Here is an 18,188-nt window from a genome sequence, read left to right as displayed (position 1 = left end):
AGCTATCGAGTTCAGTTTGCACGCTTTTAACAGTTACAAAGATGTTCAAAAAAACCAGGCATCCTTTCTCTACTAGAAAGGAATGATTGTGCTCGGAGTTCACCATTATCACCCAGAATAAAAAATTTCTTTCCATTCCCTTCTTCCTCCCATACCACATCCCTTAGTCTCTCCTGAATGTGTCTTCTGTGGCCTGGCCCAACCTGATCCATCTCATTCCTAACTCTCAGCTCTTGGCAGGACCTACCTGTATGTCACGAAATTCATCAGCAGATTTAGCCTCAGCCTCAAGCTAGTCTTCAAGTACAAAGTGATGCCACATATTAACAACACCATAGCTAGACAGCAGATACACTTGCTTTCTTTTCTAAAATGGAAAAAAAAAGAAAACCCTGGGACTTCCCTCGTGGTGCAGTGGTAAAGAATCCGCCTTCCAATGCAGGTGACACATGTTCGATCCCTGGTCCGGGAAGATCCCACATGCCTCGGAGCAACAAAGCCCGTGTGCTACAACTACTAAGCCTGTCCTCTAGAGACCGCGTGCCACAACTACTGAAGCCTGTGCGCCTAGAGCCCGTGCTCTACAACAGAAGCCACCGCAATGAGAAGCCCGTGCACCGCAACGAAGAGTAGCCCCTGCTCGCCACAACTCGAGAAAGCCCATGCGCAGCAATAAAGACCCAACGTAGCCATAAATAAAAATTAATTTAAAAAAGAAAACCCTCTAATTCTATTTACCCCAAACTGTGTTCTAACAGTAGTAGTATCATCATTTTTAATCTTACACAGTACACAGAGACTTTGAAAGCATAGAGCCGGAGGGCGGGGCTTGAGTAGGATTCTTAGTGTCTATCTACAAATGCTGTTTTTAACCTCTACCACAAGAAAAATATTTGCTGAAAGCCAATCTAGTTCCCACGTGAGTCTAACTCCTTTATTATTTTTCCCCCATGCCAATCGAACAAAAAAGAAAAAGTGGACATATATTCATTTTTAAAGAATATCTGTTTCATACCATGAACCTATCTCAGGAGGAAGAATGTTCTCGGTTGACACTTATTCTGTCTCAAAACACACACTGGATATTTCATTTTTAATGCTTTGCCTACTGCAAATTCATTGTAAATGAACTCACTCCACTGATAAAGCATAAAACCTTTTAAAAAAACAACAGCGGGGGGCTTCCCTGGTGGCACAGTGGTTGAGATTCCACCTGCCGATGCAGGGGACATGGGTTCATGCCCCGGTCCGGGAAGATCCCACATGCCACGGAACGGCTGGGCCCGTGAGCCATGGCCACTGGGCCTGCATGTCTGGAGCCTGTGCTCCGCAATGGGAGAGGCCACAACAGTGAGAGGCTCGCGTACCGCAAAAAAAAAAAAACAAAAAAAAACAAACAGGGGGACTTCCCTGGTGGTGCAGTGGTTAAGAATCCGCCTGCCAATGCATGGGACACGGGTTCGATCCCTGGTCCAGGAAGATCCCACATGCCGCGGAGTAACTAAGGCCGTGCACAACTTCTGAGCCTGTGCTCTAGAGCCCGCAAGCCACAACTACTGAAGCCCATGTGCCCTAGAGCCCATGCACCTCAACTACTGAGCCCACACACTGCACTACTGAAGCCCACGTGCTCTAGGGCCCGCGTGCCACAACTACCGAGCCCATGTGCCACAACTACTGAAGCCCACACGCCTAGAGGCCGTGCTCTGCAACAACAGAAGCCACTGCAATGAGAAGCCCGTGTGCCGCAACGAAGAGTACCCCCGCTTGCCGCAACTAGAGAAAGCCCGCAGACAGCAACAGAGAGCCAACACAGCCAAAAATAAATTTTAAAAATTAAAAAATTAAAAAATAAAAGTTTGAAAAAAAAAAAGCAAAACAGGATAACCCAGTGATGTCCAACAGTCCAGGTCAATATAACCTCACCTTTGATGTGGATTGTGACCCACAAGTACACTACCAAGCTGTTACACGTACTTCCTTAGGTGAGTTTAAGCTGCTCTTGCGGCTGTGGGCCTCTCCACAACTGTCATCTATCTATGCATCAAAAAACTCAGAAAACTTCACAGCAGCATTCCAAAATGGTCTTTATTTTCACATCTAATACACCAATAAGAGTTGGAATAGAAAGAAGCTTCTGACTTTCAACTTTACAGTAAGGCCAAATCTTTTCCTATCCTTAGGTCAATTTTATAATGAATAACTGGTGAATGTAATAGGTTGTGTGTCATTTACCACGGTGGTAAATGAAGTCATTACTGCTGTTCAAAAAAGGCCCTAAGGCCATCCTATTAGAAAGAGATAAATGGCAACGAGTGATATAACAACTAAAAAAAGACCAAGGAGACATCTTTGTTCTGTGAGATCAGAAGCGAGAAAGAGACGACCTGGCTGAAATAAAACAACAGACACATGAAATTTCTCATTTGTAATTTTAATCGAAAGCATTGCTATTCATTTTTTAAAGTCTTTCCTTATAAGCACCAAATTTTAATACCTATATCAATTTGGGGGGAAAAGAAACTCCCGTCAAGAGCTTCCCTCCAGAAGAAAACAATGATGTTCATTCTTCCAAACAATCAAATTCGAAGTCTACCAAAACAGAAACAAAAGAAGCCCACACAGAAAAACAAAAACAAAAACAAAAATCACATTCTAGAGGTTCAGTGCATTTAGCAGCCTTCACTGTGCTGTCTAATCATCCTTCAAAAAAATAACACCCTAGTTCACCAAAATATACATTTTCCATTTGATTTTTAAATTAAAAAATAATTAAAAAAAGGAAACTTGAAGGAATTCACAACTAATTGCCTGACTCCTTTCGATGTCATGTACAGCATATGAAGGTCAGGAAGGCTATTTGCAGCACACATGATTAGGGGAAATTGATTTTCAAGGTTTAGCTTTCTTCCAAACAGTGTAAAATACCCACCTGCACAAGGAGTCAAGGAATAAGAACAGGTAATTCAAGGAAAAGCAGGCATCACTTCAAATTTGTTTACTGGCCTACAAACTGGAAGATGGATGAAAGCTTCAGAGCTTACAGCACTGTGGTAATGAGAATGAAGACCTCTTAAACAAGGGCACTTTGCAGCCAGGATGCCCACCACCTGTGATGTCGCGGGGTGGGGAGGGAGGGCAGCAGGTGAGCAAAGAAAAGATTAAAGGGACACAAATATCCTCTCAGGTAACACTTCTGCTTCCAAGGACTCTAAAATGTTTTGGGGAATTAACAAGAGAGGAGAGACAAAGACAAGAGGGAGGTGAGAAGTGGGGTGGGGGGGATGGGAGGAAGAGAGAAAGGAGGGAGGTGGGAGAAGAGGGAGCTAGGAAGAGAAGGGGGAGAAAGGTGGAAGGATGGAGAGGAAAGAGGAACCAGAGGGGAGCCAGAGGGCGAAAGCCTTTTCTCCCGGTGTCATCAACTGCTTTCTAAAGTCTTTCAATGTATAAAGAAGAGCTGGAAAAAAAAAAAAAAAGAAGAAGAGCTGGCTATAACAAATGCTCTGGCTATAACAAATGCTCTGGAGAGGAACCCTGATGAACATGCTCGCCTGTTCGCCAGGGAGAGGTGTCAAAGCTCTCCACAGGCCAGGAGGAACCTGGCGGCCCCTCCTCCCTGGGAGACTGTCATGGTCACAGAGCTCAGGCTAGCAGGCAGCCATGAAACCTGCTCTCACAGGAAGCTAGACCCTGCCACCTCCGGTATGGTAGCTTTGGTCTACAGACCACAGTCCGGTTTTTAGGAGGAAGAAATGCACTATAAATTTCCAATGACAATGCTTTCATTTGGCATTTCTCTGGGTTCTTTTCTTATTTCCCTGGACTAACTTTACTAAGTGGAACTAATGGAGAACATCAACATTAACTTTATGATGCCCACCATTATTTTTAGCTCTATCTCTACTGCAAATCAGAATCAAGTGAAGTGTAGAAACTAATATTAAAGTAGGGTAATTTTAACATAAAAGGACAATGAGCTTCTTCAGTCAGCCTGCTCCAGCTGGGACGGTGTCTAGCTTGGGGCTCCTGAAGCTTTAAAGTGCACATCAATCTCCTGGCAGGCTGGTCAAGACAGGTCACCAGGCCCCACCCTCCAGTGTTTCTGACTGGGCAGCAGGCTGGGGCAGGGCTCGAGAAACTAGTTCCCAGGGGATGCCACAGGTCTGGGGACTGCCTGTGAGAACCAGTGGTGCCAGACCATTAAAACCACCTGAGAAGCTGAGTCAGGCCACACCCCAGCATCTGAGGGGCGGGGGGTGGGGGGGTGGGGACCAGGGCCTTACATGTACTATACAACTAATTCTGTTTCTTTAAAATGTTAAACAGGCATGATATTTACATGGAGGTTCTGATTTGGCAACACAATGTGGTCAAAGGATACAATTCCAAGTATGAAGGGACACAGACGATCTCCTTCGAGAATTCCACAGGACAATACAGGTGCCCCAGCTGTTCTTCATAGAGTGACAGGGCTTCAGTCAAATTGACACAGTTTCCCTAAATCAAAGAGAGAAAAGCAAACAATAGGATTCTTAAGTCCTACTGAACGTCCCACTCATTTGAAGGTCTCTAATAAATGAGCAATTCTAGCTTTAGATAAAAGTTCAGCTCTGAAAATGAGATAAGGTTTCTGTACTTTCACAAATTGCACTGAGTTCTATTTATAGATCCATTAGCTCATTATCCTTCTACCTCATTTAACAAGCCATTTCAAATTATTCGAGTATGAAGCAACAGAAACCAGTGAGACCAATTTCTCATTAGTGACACAGTCATTGTATCAACACCATGCAATTAGCAAAGATTCATACACATAACCCATTCAAAATAGTCACCACTGTGTTGAGAATGAAGTATCAAAAAGATAATGTTCTTGGCTTCCAGAAACTACAACCCTCTTAAGAGTCTAAGATGTTGACACAGAACTATATTCACACCTCTGTGCTTTCCCCCAAAATCTGTGATTTATTTTATTTATTTCAATAAGAGAACAAAAGTCTATTCAGGATGTATACACTAAGGATATTCCCCAGTTCTACTCTTTATCAAACATTTTCTCTTGACTTCATTGTTCTAATTTTTCTCCCTTTTTTGCCACCCCTTTTCTGTCTCCCCAGCAGGTAGGAGTGCTCCATGAAATATAGTGGAAGTCTTCTGGGAAAGATTTATTTTTTGAAATGTGTTCTTTTTTTAAACTCTTGAAGTATAGCTGATTTACAATATTGTGTTAGTTTCAGCTGTACAGCAAAGTGATTCAGTTATATATACTATATATATTATTATATATTATATATAGATAGATAGATAGATCTATATCTATATCTATATATCTTTTCAGGTTATTTTCCATTACAGGTTATTACAAGATATTGCACATAGTTCCCTCTGCTATACAGTAGGTCCTTGTTTATCTATTTTATATATAGTAGTTTGTATCTATTAATCCCAAACTCCTAATTTATCCCTCCTCCTCCCTTTTCCCCTTTGGTAACTATAAGTTTGTTTTCTATGTCTGTGGGTCTGTTTCTGTTTTGTATATAGATTCATTTGTATGTTTTTTTTGTGGTACGCAGGCCTCTCACTGTTGCGGCCTCTCCCATTGCGGAGCACAGGCTCCAGACACGCAGGCTCAGTGGCCATGGTTCACGGGCCCAGCCGCTCTGTGGCATGTGGGATCCTCCCAGATGGGGGCACGAACCCGCGTCCCCTGCATTGGCAGGCGGACTCTCAACCACTGCGCCACCAGGGAAGCCCTGTATTAATTTTTAGATTCCACATATAACTGATACTTGATTCTGGACAATCAAGGATAAATACAGTGACCCAGCTCCTTCAACTTTCTTCCAGCCTCCAACTTAGATAGGATATGTGGAGCTGCAGCAGCCACTCTAGGACCATTAAAAAAAAAAGGTGAAGAGAATCAGAAATGCTGGCCAAGACACAGGAGAGCTGCTGAATGCATACAGTACCTGCATAATTCTACAGCAGTGATTCTCAATCTTTAATGTATGTATGAATCATAGGGGGCCTTATTAAAATGAAGATTTTCATTCAGTAGATCTGGGGTAGGGTTTATCATTTGAGCACAATTTTCCCCCAAGGGCTTTTCATAATGGATTTAGAAAACAAGATGGATATTTAATACCAACGATTTCCTCTTAACCTCTAAAATTCTTATATATTTATTTATTTAATTTGGTTGCGCAGGTCTTGGTTGCGGCAGGCGTGCTCCTTAGTTGTGGCACATGTACTCCTTAGTTGTGGCCAGCAGGCTCCTTAGTTGCAGCTCACCAGCACCTTAGTTGCAGCTCACCAGCACCTTAGTTGCAGCACATGTACTCCTCAGTTGTGGCTGGTGGGCTCCTTAGTTGCGGCTTGAGGGCTCCTTAGTTGCAGTTTGCTGGCTCCTTAGTTGCAGCTCACAGGCTCCTTAGTTGCAGCATGCGAACTCTTAGTTGCGGCATGCATGTGGGATCTAGTTCCCTGACCAAGGATCAAACCCGGGCCCCCTGCATTGGGAGCATGGAGTTTTAACCACTGTGCCACCAGGGAAGTCCCAACCTCTGAAGTTCTTAACATTTGGAAGACAACTGAATATATGTGCTGATCACATTCCCTCATAAGAACTTTGCTATCAATTTGCCTCAAAATAGCCAAGTATAATGTAAGATGAAAATTATTCACATATAATAAAGCAGCCTGTGATATAAGCGTTCCTGAGGATGGCTTTCAAAACCAAAGAACCAGTCAGTCATGGGCAAGTGGGTAGACAGAACTATTCCAAGGGCTGGCCTGGGCGGTTTTAACGTAGCACATTCGCTCAGCACATCGTCATCCTTCAGTGCCAGCCTGTTTAGTAACCCATCATCTAGGGTCCTGCAGTGGGAACTGGCCAAAGTGCCCTTGGCCAGCATATAATTTGGTTTCAACATCAAGTTCACCATGAGAGTACATAAACACCACATGTGTAATTTAAGATTCACAAATAGAAAACACTGCCCGGTTGTTTATAGAACACCTCACTACCGGGGAAGCTATAGAATGGAAATGCCACCAAGGTTCACAGTTCAAGGTTTTCCTTGCCATCTTAAAAATGACACCATGCTCTCTCTTTACAGAGGGTATATGGGAAGTCCTCCTTACAAAGAATGTGGTAAAGAAATAGGATAGTTTCAATTTATGCTTCCCCAAAATTGTCAAAAAGCAGTTTAAAAAAGAAAAAAAAAACCCACAGATACCTACCCAAAAAAAGTAATGTGATACATTTCACTTTTCTATGTATTTAAATGGAACTACACTGTTCTTTTCTTACGACACATGAAGGATGCATAATAACAATCTAATAGCAAAGAATTAAGAAGTTTCTCCTTGCCTCATGTTAGCTGTGGGTGATACTTGCTTTATTACTTTACAGATTTTAGTTCTGTTTGTATCTTTTACACAGCTTGTGTGATTTCTGTAATATAAAAAAGTCTGGACTTCTCTGGTGGTCCAGTGGCTAAGACTCTGCACTCCCAAAGCAGGGTGCCCGGGTTCGATCCCTGGTCAGGGAACTTGATCCCACATGCGTGCTGCAACTAAGAGTTCGCATGCCGCAACTGAAAAGATCCCACATGCCGCAACTAAAAAAAAATGTCTGGAAGAATACCTCCTTAAGGACACCATTTTTATCTAGTTCAAAAGCAAGCAAAAACAATATGATGATTTAGCAGATCACACGTGTGTAAAACATCTATAAAGAAAGCACAAGAGTAACTGAAACAAAAAAATCACACTAAAAATGGGTTACTTCCAGAAGGCGGGAGGGGATTAGGGAGGAATGCAGACGAGTCAAGCGTACTGGTAACATCCATGACTGCGGGGGGACGGGGAAGTTAATATCTTTGTATCATAACTAATATGAATACCACACACATATTTTTGTACTTTGAAATAACCTACAGTTTTTTTTTATAATGAGGGGTGGGGGGAACCTGCCTCCTAGTCCCACAAAAGCAATTCTTCCCTGGATTCAAATTCCCCTAGCCTGCCAGCGGTGGATCGATGAATCCCCACACATTCCAGGACGCCTTCCCCAGCTCTGTGGCCCACAGACAAGGCTGTCTTCAACCAGCCACAGTGACACTAGTGACATCATGAACTTGCCATTGTGATGCAAGCAGTTTTAGGCAGGAACATTTAGCTTTTGTCAGTCACCAAGTTAACAAGCCAAACAACATTTTTGTCCCATCTTTAACCTTACTCCATTTCTAAGCTACAGGCTCAGGGAAGGGGGGTGGGTGTGAATTAAAGGTATCTCCTGAGCATACCACGTGGTAGTTTTTGAAAGTATTACACTGTGGGAATGACATCAGTACATACTGAGTCAAACCACACTGCAGCTCTTGACTCCTGCTTCTTCAAAGGCCTACGCCCCCTTGGTTCATATGACACATTCAACCACCCAACATACTGTGGGATTCCTGGGTATCATAAAAAGAGATCGCCTTGAGTTTCCAACTATAATGAATGCGGGGGTGGGAAGGATGTCCTAATACATCTTTTGGACAATTCTTAGAAACCAGCACAGCCTTGAGTATTTAAGGTGATTTTTAGTAAAAGTTGGCTGGCAAAGGCCAGGTTATCAAAGCCTGAATCATTAGTATTTAGGAATGGGCGGGGATGATCTGTCAAGTAAGCCTTTCTATTAGTTGTTCATACTGAGAAAGCAGTTCCCCAAGGAAGCAGTGTACCAGGTAAATACAACAAAAGAAAACACTCGTGCTTTCTTCCTAACGGTACCTATTCTCTACTATAAACTGACTGGTTTGCAGTAGATCCAAATTGTTTTCAGTCACTTTTGATTAAAGATGTCAGAGCCTCACAGTCTCCCCAACTTAAGCTCCATGAGACTTCTATTTGCAGAAACATAAAAAGAACCAAATTCTATCAATATATGCTCTGCTTGAGAAATATCCACTTATGAAAAGCCCAACTCACTGAATTCGGGTTGTTTTTTTAAGAATAAGACCACTTGGTTTGAGCAGGTTTCATTGTAGAGTTCCTGTAAAGCAGGGGTCAGAACCCTTTACAGGGTTCCTGTAAAGGGCCAGACAGAAAATATTTTAGGCTTTGCAGATCATATAGTTTTCACCAAAAGTGCTCCAAAGCTGCCGCTGTAGCAAAAGCAGCCATGGACGCTCTGTAATGAATGGGCATGACTGTGTGCCAAGAAAACTGCAAAAACTAGCAGTAGATGAGATCTGGCCCGTGGTTTACAGACCCCTGGACCCATGGCTTTTAAAAAGTCAATTCTACAATGTGTTTTAAAAATCATTCTTAAGGATCAGGGTAAGAAAAAGTCCATTCGTCGACAGTTGGCTGTTCCCTTGAAGCTTGCCAACACTTTCACCAAGTGCAAGGTCCAGGATTAATTGCTCGTGCAGGGGGAGGAGGAAGAAAACAGGATGGGATGGAAACTAATTCAAGGTGTCTCTTAAGTTGCCCAGCTGTTTTCGGCACATGAATCTCAGATCCCGTAAACTGTCTGGGGTCTGCTTAAAAAAGTCTCCTTGGGAGAATAAAGTTAGGACCTTTCTAGTAGCTCTTGACATTTAACTATAACAATGCTTTAAAAAAGTTGGGGGGGAGGTGGAATTCTCCTGAAAATGCTGAAGAATTAATTACAGGGACCAGAGTACAATACTGTTTATCTTCTGCTTATGAATCAAGGGATTTTTGTACCAAGTAAAAAGACAGATCATCAATTAGCTGCTTTTGCTGTCATTTTCGAAAAGTTAAGGACTTTAGTAGGTTATATATATATGTATTTTTTACATATCAAGAAATACCAACTTCAAACCTTTTAAAATTAAGAATCCCCTAGAAAATGAGGAAAATACAATTTGCTTCCACCTGGTGGCAGCAGCTCATACTACAGCCAGAGCAGTTTATGAAATTATGTAGATGGCTTTTCCACTAAGAATCTCCTAGAGGATGAGGGGAAAAACCACGGTCTGTGTCTCCATCTAGTGGCAGTAACTCATACTACAGCCAAAGCAGTTTATGAAATTATGCTGATGGCTTTTCCACTAAGAATTTCCTAGAGCAGCGGTCCCCAACCTTTTTGGCACCAGGGACCAGTTTTGTGGAAGACAGTTTTTCCACGGAAGGTGGGGGGATGGTTCAGGCGGTAATGTGAGCCATGGGGAGCGGCAGATGAAGCTTCGCTGGTTCACTCGCCGCTCCCCTCCTGCTGTGCGGCCCGATTCCTCACAGGCCACAGGCCGGTACTGGCCCATGGCCCGGGAGTTGGGGACCCCTGCCCTAGAGTTTGGGGGTGGGGGGTGGAATCACAGTCTGTGTCTCCATCTGGTGACAACTGCTTATACTACATCCAAAGCCCAAGTTTAATAAATCAGAAGGTTGTGGTAACAGGACACAACAGAACTCATTAATTCCCTAAAAATGACAGGTCAGCTATTTACAAACTTACTGCTTGAGAACATAATCCAATTATACTGGTCTGTCCTTGAAATTTTTTTCAGTACAATACGGTTTTATTTATCCACTTCTCTATTACATCTTCAACTACTTCCTTCCATATTGACAATGTTGGGGATGATAGAATTAATATATTGCATAATTGCTCAATTGCTTTATGCCACATTACAAATATAACAACCTCAATAACAATACTAATACCATCACCACCAACATGATTACTGAAAATATACAAAGGATTTTTGCATATACTTGTCCCAGTCTCCCCCACTCACCACTATTTTTAATAGTTGTACTATCCCTACATTGTCAGAGCATACAGCCATTACATACTATACGCACTCCCTTTTAACCTTCATTTAGTCTTAATTTTACAAGTAACTAAATAGTTAGTGCTACCATTAGTCTTTATGTTAATGTCTCCTTAAGTATTTTGGCTGTGTGAAGCACAAAACATAAAATTTGAGAGTTTTGGGAAAAAAACACTTAAGTAAGTCTATACCTGTGTAAAATATTTCCCATCCTGTTTCAATACTTTCATTGAGAGGTCAAGAATCAGTCTGAGAAACTCCCATGTGGAATCTGGATGTAAAAAAAAAAAATTAAGTTTTATAAATATGAGTTTACGTGCATGAGAAACAACATCTAAAGTCAAACATTCACATTAATATTCAACAATACAAAAAATAAGAAATAGCCATGAGCTTCTTTAAGACCCAATATTCGAGGGCTTATTCGTGAATGACAGCATACTGTCACATATTTTGTGTCTTGGACACACGTGCACATACACGCATACACAAGCAAGATCAAAAGCAAATGTGCATGTACGTAGCAGTGTCCTCACCATACCCATAAAGATTTGACACAAAGGCAGTGGTTGAAATCTGAAAGACAACAGCTTTAAGTAACGGGGAAAGCAGCAACATCTCAAGAGAGAAACTGCAAGGGTGAGGGTCAGCGAGGGTCATCAGGTGGTGACCCGAGTCTGGAAACTCAGCAGGAAGACAAGGTAATAGAAAAAACATGAACACTGAAATCCTAAGCTAGCAGTAATTTCGAGTGGTGGTCTGAGAAGGGGAACTGTCTCTGGTGTGGCTTAGAAAGGTCACCATATTGTCCCAGTACAGGTTAAAAAAATCACAGTATGTAAAAATAAGTTATCCAACAAGCTAGTGTCTCAATGGTATGAGTCATTTTATTTCATGCTTACTTCAAACAACTGAATTAATTTTTCTCATTTAATGGCAAAACAGGATTTGACCAAAGCCAAATATAGCCATCTTTCCACCTCTGGCCTCAGTTTAACTACCTTTAATAAATGAAGGAACTTTTCTAGACAATCTCTTAAGATCCTTTCATTCTCACATGGTGCCAAGAAAAACGTTTCCATGAACATTATCTTGGTTAAAAAGAAAAAACAGAATCTACCTTCTTCCGGAGATGTGGAGATTGGAACAGCTGTCAAATCATTAATCACATAATCAAACTCTCTCCCTTCTTTGGCGTACCTCTTCAGTACTGGAATACAGTCTTCTATTAGAACCTTCCAGAGAGAACAGGAACAGATGCGGGTGAGCCAACACATATGGAAGTAGTTAAACACTTGTAAAAGGAAAGGGGAGACGGCATGTGGGGGTTGAGGGCCACAGCACCCTGCCGCACAAGCAAAAATGACTTCCACCCATACCTGCTAAGAGCTAAAATTCAGGACCTACTGCATGCTTTACAACTCCTCGCAGGTACTATTACCATCCCCATTTTACAAATAGAGACACAAACGAGAGAGGTCACAAAGCCTGCTCAAAGGCACCCAATAAGAAACGGAGCCAAGAAGCACACCTAGATCTGAAAACCAAGTTCACACTTTTAACTCTAATCTATACTGCCTATCCTACTGCATGTATTTTCTTCTACTTTTAGTTTTTCTTTTATACTAAGCACTGAATGACTTTGTTGTCTATTGATTTATTTTTTGCACCTTACCTCTAATACCTCAAGTACTGATGGTAATAAAGCCATGTGATAAATGCCAGCTCTCACAATCACAGAGTTATTAACAAGCAGAGTATAGCAGGTAGAAGCTGGAATTCTCATACAGACCCTTTACAGTAAATACAGGAAGTAAGTTTGGGGTTTGCCGTATCTTTGGAGTACTGAAGCTATGAGCTAGGGACCCACCTAGCTGTAGGCAAATTCCTGAACAAGAAAGGAGTTATTCTCCTAGTCTTTTCATTTTTCTACTTAACAAAAAACATGTTCGTGTATAAAAAAAAAAATCACATGTAACAAGTCAGAAATCGAGCTTGCCACAATTCCCTAAGATAAACTATTCCAGATCTTTTCCTATAAATGCTCTTACACATATCCTCAAAACCACAATTCTTGAAGAAACTGGATCTTCCTGTCCGGTTGTTACATAACTCGTTTCATTTAATGCATCAAGTGCAACCATGCAAAGATCTAGAAGGCACTAACACCTCAGCCGCCTCCAACTACGTATCAGTCTTGTTTGATATGTTCAGTTTTCCCTTGTGCTCAAAGTCTTGTGCACATTCACCCGCACATAAACACAAATGCTTGTTCTCGTTTGTATAACTAGGATCACACACATCGTTCTGAACTTGGCAACTTTCACCTAACACCATTCCAGGTAATGATGTTTTTTTAAAAATATTAACATACCACTAAAAGTGCTATATATTCTTACCATCGTCAAGTCTTGGTCTCTACAAACACAGCCATAACAAACCTCCTTGTATAGATGACGGTTGCCTGGATGCCCAAACATTGGGTTGCCAGAACAAAAGGCATGTGTACTTTACTTTTTAATTCTGAAGGCAATTCTTGCTCCATAAAGCACCTGTGTCCTTGCAGCCTTCCCAGTACTGGATGTTGTCCCCGTTGTTTTATTTTGTCGAGTCCCTTGCTAACTTTTCACAAGAACTTCACGCCACCAATAGGGGCAAGCAGCTTGTCATAAGTTTGCAGGCTATTTGACTTTCGTCTTCTGAAAAGTACCAATGAAAGCGAGTACCCCTAAAGCCGAATTCCTCTGCCAACTTTATGATTAACCTCTCTATCCAAAACTTTATTCCCTTTCTTGTCCCACACCTGTTCTCCTCAAGCCTGAGGAGTATCAAAGAAGTTGGGGGCGGGGGGTGTTGAAACTGAGCAGGGCTCTGCGGGCCCTCCCGGGTACAAAACCTTTCTGTATCCCTACACCTAACAATCTGATACATAACTCTGGGATCTTCGACAGGAACTAAGGCCCCCACCCACGTGGAGGCTGGTAACTTCAGGCTGAGCACAAGTACTTACAACCATTAGACTGATGACTGAGAATCCAGTTAACACCACCGGGGTACCTCACCACCAACCAATCAGAAGAAAACTACACACCCTGCAGCTCTCCCCTCAAATTTGCCTTAAAAAACTCTTCCCTGAAAACCCATTAGAGCTTGACCTGCCTGTTCCTGCTTGGCCCTTGCAATAAACCTTTCTTTGCTCCAAACGCTGAAGTTTGTTTGTTCGGCCTCACTGTGTATCAGGCACACGAATTAGGTTTCACCAGTTTTGATGAGCCAACCAAGAGACTGTGCCTGAGACAGGTCGACCCTAGCTGAGGGCAGCCTTCTTCCCTGAGTCCCCAACAGCCACCAGAGCTCATTTCACTCAGAGGAACTTGGAGGGACGCTCCCTGGCGATGCCGGATGCCAGCCCTTTCAGCACAGGACTGTTTAGAACCAAGAAACATTCTGACCTACGGCCCACCTTAGGTATCGGTTTGGGCTGAGTCTCTCCAGCATGCGTGAGCTAGGAATTCTACCGGCTCCATCTAGGTTCATTCCCTTTCAGGAAGTGAGCCACTCTGGGTTCACTGAGAGTCAATCTGATTCTCTTTTGGGAGTCAGACGAATCTGTTTGGAGGCCTCCATCTGGGAGTGGGAAAGCAATTTTGAAATATACCTTATCTGATCTCTTGTCTATGCGACCGTATTTGTTTTTTATATCTGTGTATCAGTCAGTACTTGCATTGGCTGGTTAAGATATCTCTGGTAATGGAGCTCATACTGACACCATGGTTATTCCTCCCTATTGCACTGGCTTCACCTACAGCAAAGAAATCTTCCCTTCTAGTTACAAAAAACATGTTCATGTAAAAAAAAAGAAATCACATGTAACAAATCAGAAATCGAGCTTGACACAATTCCCTAAGATAAAGGGACTAGGGGACTAGGCTTGGTCATTTGGCTTCACCTCTGATAGGGCATTGGTTGGCTCTCTCCCTTTCTGGGGCTAGGGAACTGTGACCCTGAGATTGTTCTGCATTGCATTGGTTTGCTCTTTGCTTGGTATTTGACACCACCAGCCATGAATAACTATGGATGAGCACAGCTCTGGTCCATCTTGTAGTCCCCTAGAGTACATTTTTCAGAACTGGGAGATCAGCTTTGCTCCCATGAATGAAAGAAAATATTCATCGTAACACTGCCTGGCCTCAGTACGCCTTGGGATCTGGACAACAATGGCCCTCTAAATTATAACAGCATCTTTCAACTAGAACTGTTTTATAAAAGGGAAGTGAAATGGGGTGCAATTCCTTATGTATAGGCTTTTATGCTATGTCGTATCTAACTGAGCCTTTTGGAACTGATTTGGCTTTTATTTTGGGTGTGAGCATGAGTGTCTTGGTACACGAGTCCCAATCCTGTTCTCTCTTCCTGGTTTTAACCCTCTTTAAGGGAGTCTTGGTAACCTGAACGCTGATTCAAGTTCATCTGGAAGGGAAGCATGTGAATGTGCGTGAGTGATATGTATTACTGTCTATTACTGTTATTGATTTAAACCAAATTGGCTACTTACAAACTGAAGGAAATCTCACCCTGAAAATGGCTAAGATGGGGCTCTTCTGACATTCCAAAACTAGTTTGTGTGTGCACAGTTAGTAGAGGTTAGCTAATACCTTGGAGATGAAAATGATCTACCTGGGCTCTCAGAAACTTTAATTGTCTGTGATCCCTGACACCGGGGTGGGAGTGGGGGGGACGGGGACAGGGAAGGGGCCTTTTTAAACACAAACAGGAAAACTTTTACATCTGTGTCTATATAGACATATGTATGTCTATGTGTACATTATAAATATGTGTCTATCTCCAAATGGCATTGACAAGATTGGTTTGTGGATGAGTTCCATTTAACTGACCTAAACAAAATTATGTGCTTATTTAAATTCTCAGAAATATAAAAAACTAGTTAAATTTCAGGTTCATGTGATCTGGGAAACATTATTAAATTGATATTTGGTATTAAATCTAACTTAAGCATGTTGGTTTAATATACACATGTCTTTAGAGTCATCAGTATTAAGTATAATACTTTTATTGCATCTAGGGTTACTGAAAGTTCATATTGTTATAAAATTTGTCAACAAAAAAAACAACTTGATGAGACATTTGAGTAAATTAAATGTAAATTAGGTAAGTTTTCTAGGAGAAACCTTCTTTTCAAATGTTTAAAAAATAAGGGAAGGGCTTCCCTGGTAGCGCAGTGGTTGGGAGCCCGCCTGCCGATGCAGGGAACACAGGTTCGTGCCCCAGTCCGGGAAGATCCCACATGCCACGGAGCAGCTGGGCCCGTGAGCCATGGCCGCTGAGCCTGCGCGTCCGGAGCCTGTGCTCCGCAACGGGAGAGGCCACAACAGTGAGAGGCCCGCGTACCTCAAAAAAAAAAAAAAAAAAAAAAAAGGCTGATGACGCATGCGCCCTTTTTGGCCAACTGCATCATTGTCGAAGTTCTGCCGCTTTTCATGTGCTTTAAAGGCGAGTCCAATCTACCTCTTGAAAACTGTTTCCTGCAATTCTGCATTGCTTTCAAATCCTCTTCGTTGCCTTACCTCAATATATTTTTGGACGATAGTTATCATTTATAACTCTGCAGGTTTGTGAATTGCAGTGCCCCTGAGCTCCATTTTTCAACTCGCTTATTCAGGAGCTGGCCGCAAAACCCCAGGATTGCTTCAGGCCCTATTCTGGTTCCGGGGGGCAGGCTGATCCTTTGGTTAATTCTTCTTCCTGATTGGAAATTAGAGTGACATGTGCCTGTCCAAACACCTAGAGCTAGTCTCTCATTGGTTCCCCTACTTCCCGTTCATCCTCCGGCCAAATTGCACACTGTATGAAACAGGAGGTTAAAGGTGCTGATTCTCCAAGTGGGGAGATTGTTAGTAAAGCGGCTGGAATGGCAAACCCGCGCACCAGGAGATGAAAAATGAGGTGCGTTTTAGAAACCTTTCCCGATCACACGGTGTACCATCGTCTGGGTTTCCCATGCAGGTTGTAGCTATAGGAACATTTCCTTGAACCTGGAGATTTGGGACCCTTGGAATGGGTACCACGCAGTATTACTTTAAAGGGTCTGCATTTGCTCACCCAACCTCACCAATCCTCTCAGCCCCAAGATTGCCCAGCCTTATGTCTCATCCAGCTGTGCGTCTAGATGTGGTCAATCCACGTTGCATCACAGCCCCTGAACGAATTTTGTAAAAATTTCTCTTTCACTGTCTTTTTTTTTGTAATTTATTTTTATAATGGGGTATCTGATTTTCACTGCTGTGTTTATGCCACTTTACACCCACTTGATTCACTTACAAAGAGATATCAATAAACGTTTTTTTAAGATTCTTAAAAAAAAAAAGAATAGGCTGATGCAAGACTGGAGTTTGGTTTTTTGGTTTTCTCTCTCTGCTGGCAAAACAAAGTTTTCTTACAATGCTAAGCTGCTTTCAATAACAGATTGTGAGTTTTTTTGCCTTTCTGAGGGATCTGACTGTAACTTTCTATATTTGCCTTTGAGATCTTTTATTGTCACTTTGGTTAGGTGAATGGGTATTGTTTCACAATGACCTATGATCTTATTTGACCAGGTGTTTTGAAACTTTTTAATATTTTTGACAAACGTCCCAAATATCAAATTCTAACTGACGTTCTTTTGACCTCCAGCTAACTTTAGGATGCTTCAGAAGCATCTCAGAGATTAAATGAACTAGGATACTTCAGTATGTTAAATTACATGGGAAGCATTGTCAAATGAATGTTAAGCCTTATCAGGTTATACGGTATGGGCAAATGTTTTTATATTCTTAAAATTATATGAAACACAACATTATAAATCAACTATACTCCAGTAAATTTTTTTTTAATTATATGGAATTTCTCAAAGTCTGGTGTGTCCTGATAAAATGTTACTCATAATTCTAGTTATTATAACCAAGTTTTTGGTCAATTGCATTGGGATCAGGTGTTTAACTGTACCTTTTAAGTCTTGTCACTCAGTTACTGTTTTACTGTTTTTCCAAAAGTGCTTCATCTTCAAGAAGATTCATAAAAAGGACTTTCTGACATGTCCAAGTCTCATAAATTTCAGATCATATCGATGAACTGGGTAAGCAATTACAGAATCCTAACAGAAAAACCTGGCGTCTTCATTAACACTGTTAACAAAAAGGATTACTGAGTGAACTGGTGAATATGGTTATAATTTTTATGGTTTTTGTCTAAAATACTACTGGTTTTGATCTGTGTTTTCCAGATATAAGGAAACACTTCCCCTCAAGCTAATTATGACTTACAGCAATGAAACAATGATTTTTTTTTTCTACCTGAGCCCTCCAAAAATTGGCAACTCAGATTTCCCAGCAACCTTAT

General features: G+C 41.8%; 1 protein-coding gene across 3 annotated transcripts in view; it reads right to left on the bottom strand.

Annotated features, from left to right (window-relative positions):
• Positions 1-2,418: 2,418 nt before the first annotated feature.
• The window catches only part of SMS (spermine synthase), a 65,299-nt gene continuing 49,529 nt past the window's right edge, over positions 2,419-18,188 (bottom strand). For all 3 annotated transcript variants that reach the window (XM_033411444.2, XM_033411443.2, XM_004283072.4), the window contains 4 exons: positions 11,914-12,028; positions 10,985-11,064; positions 4,382-4,497; positions 2,419-2,932 (listed from right to left, as the gene is read on the bottom strand). In XM_033411444.2, the coding sequence (XP_033267335.1) occupies positions 2,893-2,932; positions 4,382-4,497; positions 10,985-11,064; positions 11,914-12,028 (351 nt within the window). In that variant the 3' untranslated portion in view covers positions 2,419-2,892. The remainder of the gene's footprint in view (positions 2,933-4,381; positions 4,498-10,984; positions 11,065-11,913; positions 12,029-18,188) is intronic.

Source organism: Orcinus orca, chromosome X (genome assembly GCF_937001465.1).
Source record: "Orcinus orca chromosome X, mOrcOrc1.1, whole genome shotgun sequence".
Lineage (NCBI taxonomy): Eukaryota > Metazoa > Chordata > Mammalia > Artiodactyla > Delphinidae > Orcinus > Orcinus orca.
The sequence above is the reverse complement of the archived record's forward strand: the minus strand, read 5'-3'. Positions and strand labels throughout refer to the sequence as shown.